The sequence below is a fragment of the Apodemus sylvaticus genome, chromosome 2 (assembly GCF_947179515.1).
Source record: "Apodemus sylvaticus chromosome 2, mApoSyl1.1, whole genome shotgun sequence".
Taxonomy (NCBI): Eukaryota; Metazoa; Chordata; class Mammalia; order Rodentia; family Muridae; genus Apodemus; species Apodemus sylvaticus.
The window spans coordinates 9784623-9803209 of NC_067473.1; the positions used below are offsets into that span (position 1 = coordinate 9784623).

General features: G+C 38.4%; 1 protein-coding gene across 2 annotated transcripts in view; it reads right to left on the reverse strand.

Moving 5' to 3' along the window:
- Magi2 (membrane associated guanylate kinase, WW and PDZ domain containing 2) overlaps positions 1-18587 on the reverse strand; it is a 1455128-nt gene that overhangs the window by 611737 nt on the left and 824804 nt on the right. For both annotated transcript variants that reach the window (XM_052173111.1, XM_052173110.1), the window contains exon 3: positions 10438-10557. In XM_052173111.1, the coding sequence (XP_052029071.1) occupies positions 10438-10557 (120 nt within the window). The remainder of the gene's footprint in view (positions 1-10437; positions 10558-18587) is intronic.

Consider the following 18587-nt stretch of genomic DNA (forward strand, 5'->3'; position numbering starts at 1 on the left):
CACCGTTCTCCTTCCCACTGTCAGGCTTACAGTGTGCCTGCAGCATAGATCATGGTAATCTTCTCCCCACACACATACCGCTTCGCAATCGCTCATGAATATAAATATATTAATAAACACAATAAAACCACAGGAAAGACATAGAAGAGAAAGCACAGCACGTACAGTCTGAGACAAGGCAGTTGCTGGGAGTTTCATGGGCTGAAGGCCTGTTTCTTGGTTTGGTGCCTTAAAGTGAGTAAAGAGGCCATGTGGATTCGGAAGTGGGCGGAGCTGGAACCGGAAATGGCAAGCTCAAGAGTCCAAGTGGGAAGAAATGTGTGCACTGTGTTAGAGAAACAGGAAGAAAGTTCTGTGCTAGCGAAGAGGAAGAATCTAAGCCACACTTTCCGTTTGTAACAAGTAGGCACTGGTAGAAATTGTACTTCATTGATTCCTGAAATTTTACATGTGTACAGAATTAATAGTTCTTTTCTATAGAAACATTTTTTCACTTTTTTATATATTTATGCGTATTTGTGTGCCTGCTCATCTGCCGTGCGCTATGTACATGCAGGTGTCAGCGGAATCTAAAATGCTGTTCTGGAGTGTGAGGTGGCTGTGAGCCCTTGATGCAGATGCTAGCAATTGAAGCTGGCTTCTCTGCGGGAACAGCAAGTGCTCTTAACCACCGAGCTGTTTGTATATCCCTTACAGGCTTATTTTTTGATTTAATTGATCTTATTTTCATCTAATTGCTATTTATAGGCACAATATACATTGTAATATATAAATAACACAAATATATAAATTAAAATTATGAAATATTTATTATGAGTGTTCTTATTTATTTTTGTACATGTAAGGAAACCATTTAGAGGATTTGAAAATAGTGATCCAATCAGCAGAAGCAAATAGACACTGTTTGTCAACAGAGTGGAGAAAATAGCTCTAACAGCTATTAATGAGCTATTATTTGGTGACTAGATGGCAGTACATGTCTCATACTCAATTAATGGTGGCAAGGAGTTGCCAAAACAGCTAGGATATTTTAAATTCCAGCAAGGAAAATTTTCATATGCTGTGAATCTTCTACAACAACATGTTTTCAATACAGGCAGCAGGAGATTCTGAAGTTCTTTTTTAAAATGAAACCACTCTGTCTGCCTGTCTGTCTGCTTTGTAACATAACAAACAGTAAAGTTTCAGACTGTGTTTCTCTGCACAGTCTGAATAAAAGTTTCAATTAACAAAATACTTTATTCTAAAAACCTACATCTAAGCCAGCGGTGGTGGTGCACGCCTGTAATCCCAGTACTCTGGGAGGCAGAGGCAGGAAAATTTCTGAGTTTGAGGCCAGCCTGGTCTACCGAGTGAGTTCCAGGACAGCCAGGGCTATACAGAGAAACCTTGTTTTGAAAAATAACCAAATACAAAAAACAAAAAACAAAAAAACAAAAAAACAAAAAACAAACAACAACAACAAAAAACAAATAAAAACTTACATCTATTAAAACTTTTCTGAGAAATGAAATTAATGGTCTCTTCAAATAATGTATTTGCTTTGGTAATAAAAACCAGTGGGATGATTTTCCCCTTATTTTTGAAGATATTTACCCCCATGAAGGAAAGAGGTCAAAAAGTTTCTAATATCCTCTGTTCCTGAGATCAGGACTCCTGGGCATATACCCAGAGGATTCCCCACCATGTAATAAGGATACATGCTCTACTATGTTCATAGCAGCCCTATTTATAACTGCCAGAAGCTGGAAAGAACCCAGGTATCCCTCAACAGAAGAGTGGATGCAAAAAATGTGGAATATATACACAATGGAGTACTATTCAGCCATTAGAAACAAAGAATTCATGAAATTCTTAGACAAATGGATGGAGCTGGAGAACATCATACTAAGTGAGGTAACCCAGACTCAAAAGGTGAATCATGGTATGCACTCACTAATAAGTGGATATTAACCTAGAAAACTGGATTACCCAAAACATAATCCACACATCAAATGAGGTACAAGAAGAAAGGAGGAGTGGCCCCTGGTTCTGGAAAGACTCAGTGAAACAGTATTCGGCAAAACCAGAACAGGGAAGTGGGAAGGGGTGGGTGGGGGAACAGGGGGAGGGAAGGGGACTTATGTGACTTTCGGAGAGTGGGGACCCAGAAAAGGGGAAATCATTTGAAATGTAAATAAAAAAATATATCGAATAAAAAAATTAACCTCTTAAATAAAAAAGAGCCAGAAAAAACAAACAAACAAACAAAAGGAGTATGGAGGATATAAAGAACGCATGCCTCAGGAGATTTTCTTTGCCAGAGTTAAAGTTCAGATGTAAAAATTCTTTTTGTGGATTTGTAGGTTAACATTGCCAAATGGGTGGAGTGTGGAATAAGTCTCTGAACAAATTACTGACAGAAACTGGATAGTTGAACCTCTCTCTGAGAATGACCAAACACAGCGTTAGCTTGGGGAATGCCGCTGTGGAGCACGAGAGGTGCACCGCATCATTCTGAAGAGGTCATTTCAGACAAAACTGTGCCCATGGAGAAGATGACTGTCATCAATTTGACCAAGGCTCATGGGAGACATTTGTCATAGAATGAGGAAACTTAGTCTCTGAAAGTCAGATTCAGTGAAAATCTAGTAATATATATTCATGGCTACTAATACATAAATTTAAATTATGACAAACCTGATTTATTCGGAAAGCTTTGATCCATTTTTGTTCACTTAGAGAAACAATTTGGAGGGCTTGAAAATAGTGATCCAGTCAGAAGAGGCAAATAGATTGATTCTGTTTGTCATTATGGTAGGAGGAAAGGATTTTAAACTCTCTCTCTCTCTCCATATACATACATATATATATGTATGTGCATGTGTACACACACACACATACACACACACACACACACACATACAATAGGTTAACATTTTTTTCTATGTGATTTCCAAATTGTTTCAGACTATAAATGGGAAAGGGGTATATATGATTTGAAAATTGTCATGATTTATAATATGAGCTTTAAGGAAAAGAATTTAGTCATAAACATTACTGTTTATAAATCATGTGTTTCACCTATTACTATTATAGATTTTGATGCAGTTTAAGAAGTGAGTTCCATGAAGGATCACCTTGGGACTGTTAACAACATAGCCCTCAAAGGCTGCATCTGCTTATTTCCGCTATAGCTAAAGGAAACTCATAAGAAACTAGTTATAAACTGATTTGATGTGGGCATTCGGGTGACATAAAAAGACTAATATAAGTTCTCTCACCTTCAATAGTTCAGTTAAATATTTATTAAGTTCCTACAATGATAATGATGAACCAGTCGATTATTTCTTGAGTCATTTCTTTTTGTTAATTTTAGTGATACATGTGTTTAGAAATACACATAACATATTTTAAGGACTCTAGGCTTGCAAGAAGTCAAGACATAAAAGAGAGTTTTGTTACTTTTATTTTTGTTTTCTGTACAACAATACTTCCAACTCTAGTTTGGGAGGAAAGCAGTATGCACATACTAGAATTCTTTCTACAGCAATGAATACAATCACTTTACCTCCCCTTGAACAACATCTAACTAATTAACTAACCAACCAACTAACTAACTAACCAACCAACAAAACAGCTGGCATTGTAAGATCCCAAAAGGGGACAAAAAGTTCACTAAATGTTTCTTAAAATGAGTAAGCTTTGGGCATAGAGATTCAGTGTTCATTAAATATATGCTCAAATTTGAGCATAGAATCATTCACAAAATATATGTGCCCAAAAATAAAAAATTAAAGAAAGAATCCTTCTAGACATGAACATATAGGCAGAAGTCACCCCCTTTGGCAGCAAGCGCCACTAACTATTCCTGTCATCACCAGTGTTATTGTGAATATTGTTCAATTGTTCTCTCGAATCAGGCCACAAGGAAAATAAGGAGAAGGAAAGGTTGGCTTCAGTTTGGTCTCCTGGGATGACAAAATCCTTAGCACCAGTTTAAATGTTGAGAAGGAAATATTATTTACATATCAGTGGATTAAAGCCTTGACAGGCAGAAGAAACAGAGCTTCTCAGGATTATCAGCTGTGTCAGTGTTGATTGTCTTAGGCTATCTTCATCAAGCTATCTTGATCAAGATTAGAGACTAAGAATTTCAATAGGAAACTCCAACGTCAGGCTTTTTTTAAATTAATTTATTTACTTTATGTATATGAGTATACTGTTACTGTCTTCAGATACACCAGAAGAGGGCATCAGATCCCATTATAGATGGTTGTCAGCCACCATGTGGTTGCTGGGAATTGAACTCAGGACCTCTGGAAGAGCAGCCAGTGCTCTTAGCCACTGAGCCATCTCGCTAGCCCCCCAATGTCAGACTTTTAAAAAAATTTTTGACTTTAGACAGCAGAATTAAACATATTTGAATAACATTTATTTATTCTTTTCCTAAAAAGATTTGATATTTAAAAATAATCTGATAGGATCCAGAAAGAATAGCTCTTAATAATGTAAATATGTAAGGAATTTCAATTCCAAAGTTCTATTATTTAATTACTTATAATATTTTGTCCGTTGTTTACACTAAAATGAAATTCACATGTAGGTTTAATTCCGAGACTAGATAGAACTACAGTATTAAGGTGGAGGTAAATAATGTACTTGATTTGGGCCAATATGCCAATAATCTGCTGTGCTCTATTTGAACCTCTTAAAATTGGGATAGTGTATTAGTTAAAATTTTATTGTTTTAACAAGATATCATTGATATTCAAACTACTATAGGCAGTTTTGCAATTGAGCTAATGTCCATTTAATGGAAACATTTAATTTCATGAGCAGTAACTGCTTCTATAGATTTAAAATTATCTTGCGGTACTTGAAAACTCAAAACCAAAAGTATAATAATAGTTGATGCAATGGAAAGATTTCTCTGGAAAGGACAAGACCATCTCAGTCTAGGCAAAGCTCAGGAGACTCGAATGTTAACGTGACCTTCAGAACACTGACTGAGGCAGAAAACTGATGTGACTGAGGAATGGAATGACGGATGTAACGTCCTGGCCAACTGGAAGAAGACAATGAAGTAAGAGTCACTGGTTCAGAATCCCGGGCAGGCCAGCAGAATTCTTGGTCAGTTTCCAGAGGCTGGGCTTCTGCCGATGAGTGGTGTAATACTGGAAAGTACAATACTGAGGCAGGGCAGACCCAGAAAACCAAAGGGCAGAAGCTTTCTTTCACCCATGGGTCCTAGCTCCAAATCTTTAGCTGTAAATGCATAACCTGGAGTAATTAGGAAAGTAAAAAGGTCTGTGTGGGGAGGGGGAATTAGATGGTGGACATTAAGACATGGGAGCTGTTGAAGGCAGAATGGGAAAAACCAGATGAGGAGACCTTACTGTGAAAGGGATGAGGGGAATAACACAAAACATAATTGAAAAAAGCCATTAGGAAACATTATTCTATATAGCAAATCTTTAAATGAACATTGTCACCCATATGGGTACCCCTCCCAATTATGTTTTCCCCATGAACTATATAGCTTCCATTCATCTCCCATAAAGTATCCTGAGAGTGTTAAACTCACTCAATAAAATTAGACCTACTGGTAAGCAAATTCAGTTTCGAGAGAGTGATCTGTATTCATGCAAACTGTTCTCTTGGCTCCTGTTCCACGGGAAGCACACACCTTCGGTCCTTGTTTTCCAAACATTTTTCATAATACGACAAGGCTTATGACTGGACTTCCTTCCATTAATCAATACTGTATTGTAAACCATTTATTAGTACAATAAATTAAACTAATCATGAACCTGACTCAATGGGAAAGGTAAAACTATGCCATCCAAGCGTTGGAAAAGGTCCCGTCACTAACTGCACAGCCATCATTCCGCGGGTTTCCCGGCCACGCCCCTACAGGGCCCTTACACTGCTGCTCCTTGACAGGCCACGCCCCTACAGGGCCCTTACACTGCTGCTCCGTGACAGGCCACGCCCCTACAGGGCCCTTACACCTCTGCTCCGTGATGAGCTGGAATGAAGCCTTCAGGCCAGTGTGGATAGAGAAGGAATGAAGGCCTTTGAAATGGATCAAAATTCTGCTGAGGGGCATATCGGGCATATCGATAGCTGCAGATAACCGCAGCCCATTAAGACCCTCCTTTTAGGCTTTGTCAAGTAACAGAATTATTCTCCGCAGCAAGATCTTTTACCGGTTTTCCAGAGGCAGAACTGTAATTTAGGAGAGTCTTTTCGATGTCTGATCAATAAAATAACAGAGAGGTTCCTTTTTTGCTTACATCTATCCACTTAGATTAAATTAGAATTAACAACGAAATAAATTAGTGTGTCTATGAAAGCTGCTTAAAGGACTACACCTCTTCTCTCACACCAGTTTTACAAGTGGGCATTTCTGATTATAAAATCAAGTGGCAGGAAGAAAAATGCACAGAAACAATTGAAAACACATTTCTCAATGGTGGGTAGCTAGACCAGGCGGCACAGAAAAGAATCTCTTTAATCTTTGCTAACAAAAGGGAAAGCAGCTCTTATTTCTCAGGACAAGAGATGCAGCATATTGCATAAGTTACAAGACCACCCTTCCTTCCCCCAGCTCATGAGCGTCCAGGCTGTGTAGGCTTGTAGACTGAATTTGGGGAGTAGCTTTCATTGTACACGATTCCACATAGTAAAAAGAAAAGTCCGTGGTCTTCATGCTAAGGACGACTCAGTGTGTTCTTTAGTGCACTCACAGACTACTGACCATGGCTTTTGCCTGACTAATGGCTCTACAGACTGAGAAGACAGGAGAAAGCGCAGCGCGGTGGAGAGGGAGCAACAGCCCAGACTCTGCAAAGGGGATGAAACAGGACCTGGAAGAATGGGGCTTTGATGAAAGAAACCTTAAAACCATATGAAAGATGGCTATTGCAAGAGTTTAAATTAGAACATGTCTAGGGTTTTCCATGTCCAGTTGAATAATGCAGGGGATTCCCTCTGAACATCCTGATAGCACCTATAGGTCAGGCTTTTCTTTTTTTTTAAATTATATATATATATATATATATATATATATATATATATATATATATAATATTTTTTCTATATTCTTTTGTTTACAATCCAAAAGCTTTCCCCTTTCCCAGTTCCCCCTTCACATATGTCCCATAAGTCCTCTTCTCTCCATCCATTCTCCTATCTTTCTGATAAGTGGATATTAATTAGCCCTGAAGCTCTGAACACTGAAGACACAATTAGCATATCAAATGATTCCCATGAAGAAGGAAGAAGAGGGCCCTAATCCTGGAAAGGCTTGATCCAGCATTGTAGGGGAGTACCAGGACAGAGAAAAGGGAGGTCAGGCTTTTCTTGATAAGGATCAGTGAGTAGAGACTCTAGGTTAGACCAGTCCTGAAGGACATCCGAAAACAAATCTTACTTTCTCCTTAGCTGGAGTCATCGGACAAACTAAAAACAAAATCCCAAGGGTTTGAGAATGTTCTCTAGGTTTTTTTCCAGGTAGTTATATCATCCAGCAAAAGAGATTTGACTTTATTTATGAAAGTAAGCACTGATACAGACACCTATGACAAAGTCATATATGAAAACCTGACTTACTGCTCAGTAATCAGTTCTACATATACCAGGGTCTCTGGAATGACTTACAAGTTGTACCAAACCTTCAAACTATACCCAGTTCTGAAATGATACCTAGGAAAGTCAGGAGTGGGACCCTTTCCCAAAGCCTTGTTACTCTGGAACAGTTTCAGTATATTTTTCTCAAGATTTACTTGGGACCTAAAACATAATCTAAAGTTGATTTTAAGATACTGATGTAAAAATTCATGGTATCTGTTTGATCACAAGAACAACCAAGATATAACTCACAGACCACATGAAACTCAAGAAGAAGGAAGACCAAAGTGTGAATACTTTGATTCTTATTGGAATGGGGATCAAAATACACATGGCTCACAGCCAACCAATGGACTGAGCACAGGGTCCTCAATGGAGGAGCTAGAGAAAGGATCCAAGGAGCTGAAGAGGTTTGCAGCTCCACAGGAAGAACAATAATGTGTACCAACCAGTACCTCCAGAGCTCCCAGGGACTAAACTACCAACCAGAGTACACATGGAAGGACCCATGGCTCCAGCTACATATGTAGCAGAAGACGGCCATTTCAGACATCAATGAGAGGGGAGGCCATGGAATAGGGGAATGCAAGTCATGAAAGCGTGAGGGCAGGTAAGCAGGGGAAGTGAGGGTAGGGGGTTTTCGGAGGGGTAACGAGGAAAGGGGATTCCATTTGAAATGTAAATAAAGCAAATATCTAATAAAAAATAAAAAAGAAAGAAATTTAACATGAACTGCTAAAAGTTGCTATACAATCAGGTGAAATAATCTGTTTTATTATTAAAAAGTCCTATTAAACATCACTCTTGGAAGAATCCTGTAATGATCCTGGTTTTTTACTATACAAAAGTGAGGCTTAAATAAGGTAATTAAATGCAATACATTATGTAGTGAGTTGGCCTAATGCCGCTGGTATTCTAATGCTAATTTGGGGCCCCTAAGACTGGTGGCCTCACAGAGGAAAGCATCTTCACATAAGCCACTGAATGACCCCGCACCCGGGTTATTTCTGACTAGAAAGAAAAAGATGCTGATGACAGACAATAGGTGGGCAGAGGAGACATAGGTGGGGTTTAGCTTTTGGGGGCTCGGGTTTGGAGGAACAGGAGAAGAGGGGAAGTGCAGGAGAGCAGGAAGGAGAAGCCACTGTGGGTCAAGAGTGAAGAGAGGGTGGCCCTGAGGGCTGCCCAACTGGAGCTCAGAGCAGCCCAGATGGAACCCAGTAAACAGTGAGTGATAACTGGGGGTTATCAATAGGAAGATAGATTCTAACAGCATGGAGGGCAGGCAGCTGCCCGGATCTTGTGTTGTTTAAGGGCTGTGAATGGGGCTCTCATTTGGGAACTAATTGGTTTAAGGCAGGGTAGAAACCCCAGGCTGGGATTTTAAATAATTTTTAAAGCAACATTACTATTAGAATGCATACAAACTAAATATTATTATTACACTGACCAAAGAAAATTAGTCTATATAACTCATTATTTATTTTCTCTGACTTACTTCATATAATTGTTTTGTAAACTATAGAGAAAGAATTTTATATCAGAGACTTGAAACAACTTTACGTTATTAAAATATCTTCTTTATTTAAAAATGCTTTAAGTCATTCTTTATTATCTGTTTATTATGATAATGCATAGAACCATTTTCTAGATATTATCATCTTTTTCCTGAAATGCAGCAATAAGTGACTTTCTCTAGTGTCTCTTAGGCTGAATTTTTAGCCTAAATTGTCTTAAGAATGCTAAATAATTGAAGAAATTTTAATGCCTCTGACAGCCCCACAACAGTGAGATTTGAACATCCTTATGTCACAGCACACTGCACTAAGCAAGTAGAGGAAGAAGCAGATGGCCAAACTGATTACATAGCGACCTGACCTTGTTAGTGAGGATTGGGAAATCTCCGACGTAGGATGGGCTAAGGAGCCGTGCACATGCTACAAGTTTTACTGTTATTGTTGAGCGCACTGAGTTGAAACACAGTGAGACAAGTTTCATCTCCAGACGGAATAGGAATGCATGTAAATATATTTTGAACATGTAACAAGGAAGAATAAGAGATATTTATAGTTTTAGGTTAGTTTAAAATATCATTGTACTACGTCTAATATAAACTTTCATTACACACAGCACTAGATGCGTGTAAATATGCATGGACAATTATGACATATCAACAGGTATATTATTTATACCTGTTTTCCAAAGATGCCATTTCCATTTATGCGGATAAGCCTCTTAAGTTTCACCAATATGACTCATTCACAGAAGGAAGCTATGCAATCACATTTGTTACTGAGGATATTCTGCCTCATTTTTTCAGTGTTCTTTGCCGTGAGAAAGCCTTCTAGAATTCTATATATAAGTTTTAGTCTTTGCTCATATTTGACCCAGGCACACAAGAAGACTTGCAACTCAGTAAAATTTGGAATTCCACAGCACGGAGTATTTCCTAGCTTATGATCTTGCATGAGATAAAAGGGAGGGTCTGTCCAGTACAGAACCAAAAACAGATATGGACCACAACTCCTTGCTGGCCTCTCTGGGACACCACCAAGACACATTTTTTCCAGTGACCACAGCTGAGTTCCAAAGCAAAAGCATGCTGGTGCCACTGAATTAATTCAGATTTAGTTCTCTGAGCAATTTAAAGGTAGAATTAGTTCAGATACATCCTAACGGGATTCTGAAATGATTTTAACAAAGCCCTCAGGCTCAGATCGGCAGTATATTTCTGACCCATTCTCCTGATATTCTGCTGTCAGGAAAATAAAATAAGTTATGGGACGCGGTAAATAGAGAATTGTGCCGAAATGTTATGCTTACCTTCATAGGTCCCACTTTCTAGGAGAGCACCACTTTTCTCCAATTCCATAAAGTCCTCGACGGTTATGAAAATGTAGTCCACCCCAGGGACCTCACCCTCCTTATGTGGCCTTGTGGTGCCTAAATTTAAAAGAAAAAAAAAAGAAATTAATACAAAAGAAATAGTCTAAGTGTCATGTTGCTGAACTTTAGAAATGCCACCGTGCTTTTGAATATTCACTAACATGTGTTTGTGCATCCTGTGGCTTTGGCAGACTGCGTGTGCCCGTCTGTTTGTTTGGCAATAGGAAAAAAAAAAACAGGGCAAAAATTAAAATAAATGGACAAAGCATTTTTCTTCTTAAGCTTACATAGAGTTCATTGCCAAGGAATGTGGCTGAATAGATTTTGTTCAATGCAGACCATTGTGCCCCTATAAAAGAGGTGGGTTGAATAGGCCAGGAGTCTACATGCTCAGGAATTCTCCTACTTCACTCCTGTGAATGGACTTCTATTGTTCTACAGGCTGTTGTCTTATGACATAAAAATATATTAGAAAGTAGACATTTGAGCTAATGTCAGTTCATCTTTGTATTCTTCTGGTGTGCTCCCTTTGTAGTGTGTGTGTGTGTGTGTGTGTATGTGTGTGTGTGTGAATGCTTCACATGGTGTTTGTTGATATTGAACCAAAATAACACATATATACATATTACATTTAAAAGGTCACAAAATTTGTACTGGTACTTAAAATTTAACAATAACTGGAATTGTCTGATAATTAAAGTTGTGGTAACAATAATAATGGCTGTACTATAAGTTACTAGGACAGCATTCTTCTCAATACTTTCCTTACATACACGGCATTTCTTCTTTTATTACTGTCTATAATTCTGACCAGGGGCTAGCATGCTCCCCGCAGTTCCACATTGAACAGCGTCTTTCTCATTATGCCCCTTATTGGGGGACTGGAGCTACAGAGGGTCAAAGACCTACAGATGGTTTTTGGAGCATATACAATTTTCCAAGATTGTTGTCTAGATCATCAAGGGGAATAGATACAGAGAGAGAGAGTAAGACAACAATGCCTCAACGCTCTCCCTTCTCTTCCTTTATTATCTACATGCAATATTTCACCATGGTCAAATTGAAATTTACATAATGCAGAAATACAAATAAATAAAAAGTAATACATACAGGAAAATGCAGAAACAAAATGGTGCATTAGAAGACATTTATATAATTAAAGATTCCATATATGAATTCCACTATAGAAAAAACATTTCACATTAATCTTTTTTTTAAATCTTTGAATTTTAAATCTTTATTGGCTATCATGAAAGAAGCTACTTACTGGTGTTTTCAATCTATTTGGATCAAATTTGAAGAGCAAGACAGTGTTACAAACTAATACCAAGAATGTATAAATGTGTATACTATAAAATTGATTGGAGGTAAAAATAATTCTTATAAGATTTTTTTTAACGTTGAAATGCATCATTTTCTAGAGCTAAGTTTTACAACCCTTTTTTCAGGGTTGCAAAAACAGCTTTTTTTAATCACTCTTGATGACTTGCCCCTGAATTTATTATTTTATGTAATTTAATTAAGCTACCTTGTGCAGTATTTCCTGTTGCTTTTATGCTATAAAATATAAGCCTCCCACACCTAATATGCATAATTTGTTGTCAAATTAATGTTTCTATGAGAACCTTAACTTTTAATATCCTGACTTTTATGTGCTTAACCCTTATGAATTAAAAAGGCATTAAAAGAGTTTTTGGCAATCAATTTGTTTTTCTGTTTATTTAGAGCACACTCTAATCATTAAGCAAAATCGCATAACAAAGATTCAATTTACCCTACTAATTTATCTCCATGTTTCAGAAGTCACATGCTCTGAGTAATTCAGTGCTGTAGCACAGTAATACATTCCCAGCACTATGGTAGTTCAGGAGAGCTTGCTTCAGGCCAAATCCAGGGTGACCAAGTCTGGTGCAGATGCTGTGTGGCTTTGCCCTTCTTGGTTCAACACTGCACCTTAGGGTGATGTATCAGTATCTCCTGTCATACACCCCACCCTATTGCTGGATACTGATGCTGCCCGGGAGCTTCCAAGGCTCCCTGTCTCTCAAGGAATTTCTTCTCAGCTCTCAGCAGTGCAGCTCTGGTGAAGACATTGTCCTTTGCCTAGTCTCTGCACTCTGTTTTTCTACAGTTTTTTTATTTCTATTTTCTCCAACACCTTTACCCAATCTGCTTTATTTGCCTTTCTACCCAATAATACAATAATCCACATATACAAGAACAACGTGGAATCTGTTCCACCATTTTCCTATTGGAGCAAGACCCTGGGTCCATTCACGGACTGGGGCTGCTACAGAAAACCAGACACTAGACACTGAAATAGTGTAGATTTCACAATCTAATATCAGCTTGATTCTACTCACACTGGGGTCTCTTTATTCACACTTTCCTAAAGTTCTGCCATATCCCTCCATTTGCCCTGGCTCGACTCTTTGGCAGTCTCCAGAAGACATGAGACATTTTCTTGGAAAAGCAGATGATGATTTAAATAAAAACCTTCTCATGTTTGGCTTTCTAAGTCTGCATTATGATCCAATGTTTTATTTTTCCCTCCATAATCAACACTTGATTGCAATTATGTTTCTACCTTAGATGAAGCCTTTTTCTCTTGCTTAGGTTCAAATTTTAATGTTTTTCAAAAATTAAGGTTATATGTACATTTTAAACCACAAAGAATTTAATAGGGTTTCTTTTAATATAGAAGATTTCTATTACAGTCTCACCTCACACACATATGCGCATGAACATAACATATACCACACACACACAACGCGCACACACACACACATGCACACACACACACACACACACACACACACACACACACCTTTTTGTTACTCAGGGTCAGATGTGCTCCTATTTTGTTTGCTTACAATCTCTTTATGATTTAGAATGCTTATTGATTTTCTGCTCCGGTCATTATTTCTCAATTTCCCACTAATGAAAGCAAGCACCTCACTGCATTTTGCCCATTCACAAACACCACATTCTACTTTTTTCTCCCCTTCCTTTTACTTTCAATAGAATGTATTAGGATGATTGCCTTGGGCACACATTTGAGATTCTATAAATCAGTTTCCATCTGAATCTTGATCACCTTTTCTATTTTTCATGTAATTTTTGATTACCTTAGATGGAATGTTTTTATTTCAAGGTTTACACAGATGAATCATTACTTCCGTTGACTAGTTCCCTCTTTGTTAGATTAATCCCTTCTCAAAATGTAAAATTGTATTTAGTATTCATCAAGTTGCTCTTGCTGAAGAAGTCACACCTTGATGCTTCTAACCTCCTCCAATCCTGTTCCTCAGAGCTCCCCCAGCTGCCAACAGCCTGGGATTTGCATGGCCTCTGTCATGTTCCCTAGTTCCTCGGGTGTCATGATTATTTTTGTGGTTTCCACCCTCACGCTGGCAGAGATGATCATGCAGAAGCTCACTTTCTGTCAGGGGTAGCATGGAAGCCACACTGTGATTTTATGTGTTGGAAATTGTCTTTATTCCTCCTGCACAGGAGGAAAGGTTGACAGCATTTCAGGAGCATCTCGTAATAAAAACACACTTCCCTGTCCCGCTCTGCTCAGATTCTCATTGTCATTCTTTCGGGTACATTGGTAGGAGCTTTCTCCAACAGCCACTCTCCTCTTTCCCTTTGTAGTCCCAGCTTCAACTCCTTGGTAAGTCTGATGTCCTATCACCCCTCAGTCATCCTTCCCACCTACCCTTCTCTAAGGCCACCACTGCCTTCTTGGAGTCTGTAATGGTCTGGTTCCTGCAGTGGCTACCTCCCTCCTTCAGGTGTTCCTATTCTTCCCATCTGCCTAACTCATCCTATGGCCAAGAGAGGTGGTTGAAAACAAAGACAGGAATGCTGAAGGCTTTGATGTCAGAGGATTCTCAAGGAGACCTGATCGAGGCGATGCTCAGAGGCTACCAAGCTATAGATTTTTTTTATTTAGACTTGCTTTTGTGGGACACGTCAGAGAATGCAATTCATACTATACTGGTAGGCATTTGTAATCCCAGCACTCAGGGGGCAAAGGCAAGTGGACTTCTAGAAGCGCAAGGTCAGCCTGGCCCACATAGGAAGTTCTGGGTCAGCAGTCAGGGTCTGGGTGAGCAGTGAGTCTCTATACAATGAGATCTCACTTTCAAAATAATAATAGTAATAATAGTAGTAGTCATAGTTGTAATAGTAGTAGTAGTAGTAGTAGTAGTAGTAGTAGCAGCAGCAGCAAAATGAAAAAGGAAAGAAGTAAAGTATTTTTGTAAAGAAATAGCTATTTTTCTCTATATGGCATCAACATCATTAGAATGACTCTGACATAGAGTAAAAGGCAAACCTTTAAGCTGTGTGATCTTGAAGATGAGAGGCTAAGCGGTGCACTTAACCTGAGAGCCCTGCCACGCCCTATCAGCATTAGGTGACATTTGGTCCTTTATCTTTTGAAGCCTAGAACTCTTCTGTATGCAAAGGACTGACGCACGCAGCATCTTTGTAAGCTAATGTGTGCAGCAAATGAACCATTTTTTCCTTTTTTTATTCCATATTTTATTTATTTACATTTCAAATGTTATCTCCTTTCCTGGTTCCCGCACTCCAGAAACCCCCTATCCCATCCTCCATCCCCCTGCTTCTATGAGGATGCTCCCCCCCCACCCACTTCTACTTCCCGACCCTGGCATTCCCCTACACTGGGCATCAAGCTTTTACAGAACCAAGGGCCTCTCCTCCCACTGATGCCCCACAAGGCCATCCTCTGCTACATATGTGCATTTATTTATTTGTTTATCTATCCATTTATTTATTTTTACAGTTTTTATCACTATTACAGTTTTATCACTATTGCTTTGTAATAGAGCTTGAGGTCAGAGATAGTGATTCCCCAAGAAGTTCTTTTATTGTTGAGAATAGTTTCCAATATCCTGCGTTTTTTAGTTATTCCAAATGAATTTGAGAATTGCTCTTTCTAACTCTATGAAAAATTGAATTGGAATTTTGATGGGGATTACATTGAACCTGTAGATTGCTTTCAGCAAGATGGCTATTTTTACTATATTAACCCTGCCAATCCATGAGCATGGGAGATCTTTCCATCTTCTGATATCTTCTTTGATTTATTTCTTCAGAGACTTGAAGTTCTTGTCATATCAATCTTTCACTTGCTTTGTTAGAGTCACACCAAGGTATTTGACATTATTTTTTACTATTGTGAAGGGTGTCGTTTCCCTAATTTCTTTCTCAGCCTGTTTATTCTTTGAGTATACAAAGGCTATTAATTTGCTTGAGTTAATTTTATATCCAGCCACTTTGCTGAAGTTGTTTATCAGGTTTAGGTTTAGGAGTTCTCTGGTAGAATTACTGTATACTATCATATCATCTACAAATAGTGATAGTTTGACTTTTTCCTTTCCACTTTGTATCCCTTTGACCTCTTCTTGTTGTCAAATTGCTCTGGCTAGGTTCTTTAAGTACTTATATTGAATAGGTAGGGAGAGAGTGGGAAGCCTTGTCCAGTCCCAGATTTTAGTAGGATTGCTTCAAGTTTCTTTCCTTGTAGTTTGATGTTGGCTACTGGCTTGCTGTATATTGCTTTAACTATGTTTAGGTGTGGGTCTTGAATTCCTGATCTTTATCATGAAGGGGTATTGAATTTTGTCAGATGATTTCTCAGCATCTAATGAAACGATCATATGGCTTCTCTCTCTGAATTTGTTTATATCGTGGATTATGTTGATGGACTCCCATATACTGAAACATCCCTGCATCCCTGGGAGGAAGCCTACTTGGTCATGATGGATAATAGTTTTGATGTGTAATTGGATTTGGTTTTGGTGAGTTCTTTGAGTATTTTTGCATCTATGTTCATAAGTATAATTCTGACCTGGTAGTTAGGGTAACGTCTGACACACAGTAAGCACTTGACAATGGCTTATTCTTATCTGCAGAAGTAGAGTTGGCATCCTATACTGCTTCTATTTTCATGAATTCATAATCATAGTACACTAATCAATAATAAATGCCTGTGGTATAATACCAAAACCCGAGAATGTCACTGCTCTGGTGCAAGTTTTATTTTAATAAAGAGAGTGAGAATAGAAAATTAGCTGAAAAGGAATGTGTGTGTGTGTGTGGGTATCGACCAAGTATATGACCAATTATAGAAATATATATTTTATAGTAGAACATTTGCACAGCTTAGTGGTCAACTGCTGAGATTTCCAAGAGAAAATACCTCAAGGGAAATAGAGACCTACAACCCTGTGGTATTCAGACTTCCCAGAAATACTATAGACCTCTAAGAGGCCACAGAAGAATTACTAAGACCTTACACTAAATTCTTTTTTTTTAATTAGATATTTGTTTGATTTACATTTTAAATGTTATCTCCTTTCCTCATTTCCCCTTTGAAAAACCCCTATCCCATCCCCCACCCCCCTGCTCACCAACCCTCTCACTCCTACTTTCCTGTCCTGGCATTCCCCTATACTAGGGCATTGAGCCTTCTCAGGACCAAGGGCTTCTCGTCTCATTGATGTCTGAAAAGGCCATCCTCTGCTACGTATATAGCTGGAGACATTTGGCCTGACAAATACAGAAGTTGATGCTCACAGCCAACCATTGGACTGAGCACAGGGTCCCCAATGGTGGAGCTAGAGAAAGGGCACAAGGAACTGAAGGGGTTTGCAGCCCCATAGGAGGAACCACAATATGAACCACCCAGTACCCCCAGAACTCCCAGGGACTAAATTCTTAAAGATAACTTATTTTACATATTACTCAGCTTTGCTTACGTCTGATTGGACTCATTAAAGTCCAGCATAGTTTCTTTTGTCCTTAACTTTCCATTACTTTCAGCAGACTGGCAATAAAACAGTACATGACAGGTTGTGCTATCTGATGCACGGGTACACACAAGCATTTGCACATCTGGGCTGGGGAGATGACTCTGTAGGTAACATGCTTTCCAACAAGCTTGGCAGCCTGAGTTTAGTTCATGGGACCCACATGGTGGAAAGAAAGTCCTACACATTTTCCTCTGATCCCCACTAGTGCACTATGGCATACACCAACACACAGACACACACAGACACACCACATTTATGTGCACACACATATACAAGTGAATATAGAAATAAATTTATAGAGTTAAAAACGAAAGCAAATGTTCACCTATCAACCTTCAATTTCAAGAGTGGAGATAGAAATGCAGTACGTGCATTTTAGAGTTGATGTCTGTCTACGTCCATTTCTGTTTCAGTATTTTATATATGCGGTCATAGATGAAAACATCATTTACTTGATGATCAATTTTCTTGTCATGTAGTAAAATACATAATAGATTTGAAAGGAATTATAAAAACATGGATGTCATGACAACAGTATCCATATTCCTCTCAGCAAGAACAGCACAGCCAGTAGTATTATAGGCTCCCAAATGTCAGTGACAGTATCTTAGGTTTATAGTCTATTAGAATTGAAATATAAGCCAATTAGCTTTGTTCAGGATACTTGCGAGTAGAAATTTCTTTTGACTAAAGATACAAATTGACTTTAAAAAATTATCAGAGTATGAAGAAACTTAAGAAATTGATCCACTTTACTTGATGAGACACTAAAATGTGGCCTATAATGTCTAGGTCATTGTTTTCATTTGAATGACACCATAAAACAAATAGATCCTGTGGCCTGGATTGTGAGAAGTTTCTTGCTATTTGTTGACTCATTTGAAAATTATAAAAATGTTTATAAAGTCTCATTAGTGGGCTATTTAACTTTACCTGCAGTCATCATGCCTCCAACAATAAGGATTAAAAAAAAAACTAATTTTAAGTTTACGCACTCAGGAAGAAAGGAAAGTTGTTAGTGTTATATTAGAGCACAACAAACTAGAAAAGCGGAAGCAGACAGAGATCTGTGTAGGTTTCCTTGGGAAGTAATCTGATTCTCATAGAAAAGCCAGCCCATGTGGCTTAAATGTGAAGTGAAATGAAATGTTGCACATGGTAAGTTGTAGGTAAAGGTAATTAATATGTTGGCTGGGAAAAGTTGACACAGAATTTCCTGAAATGGTTACTTACCTTATT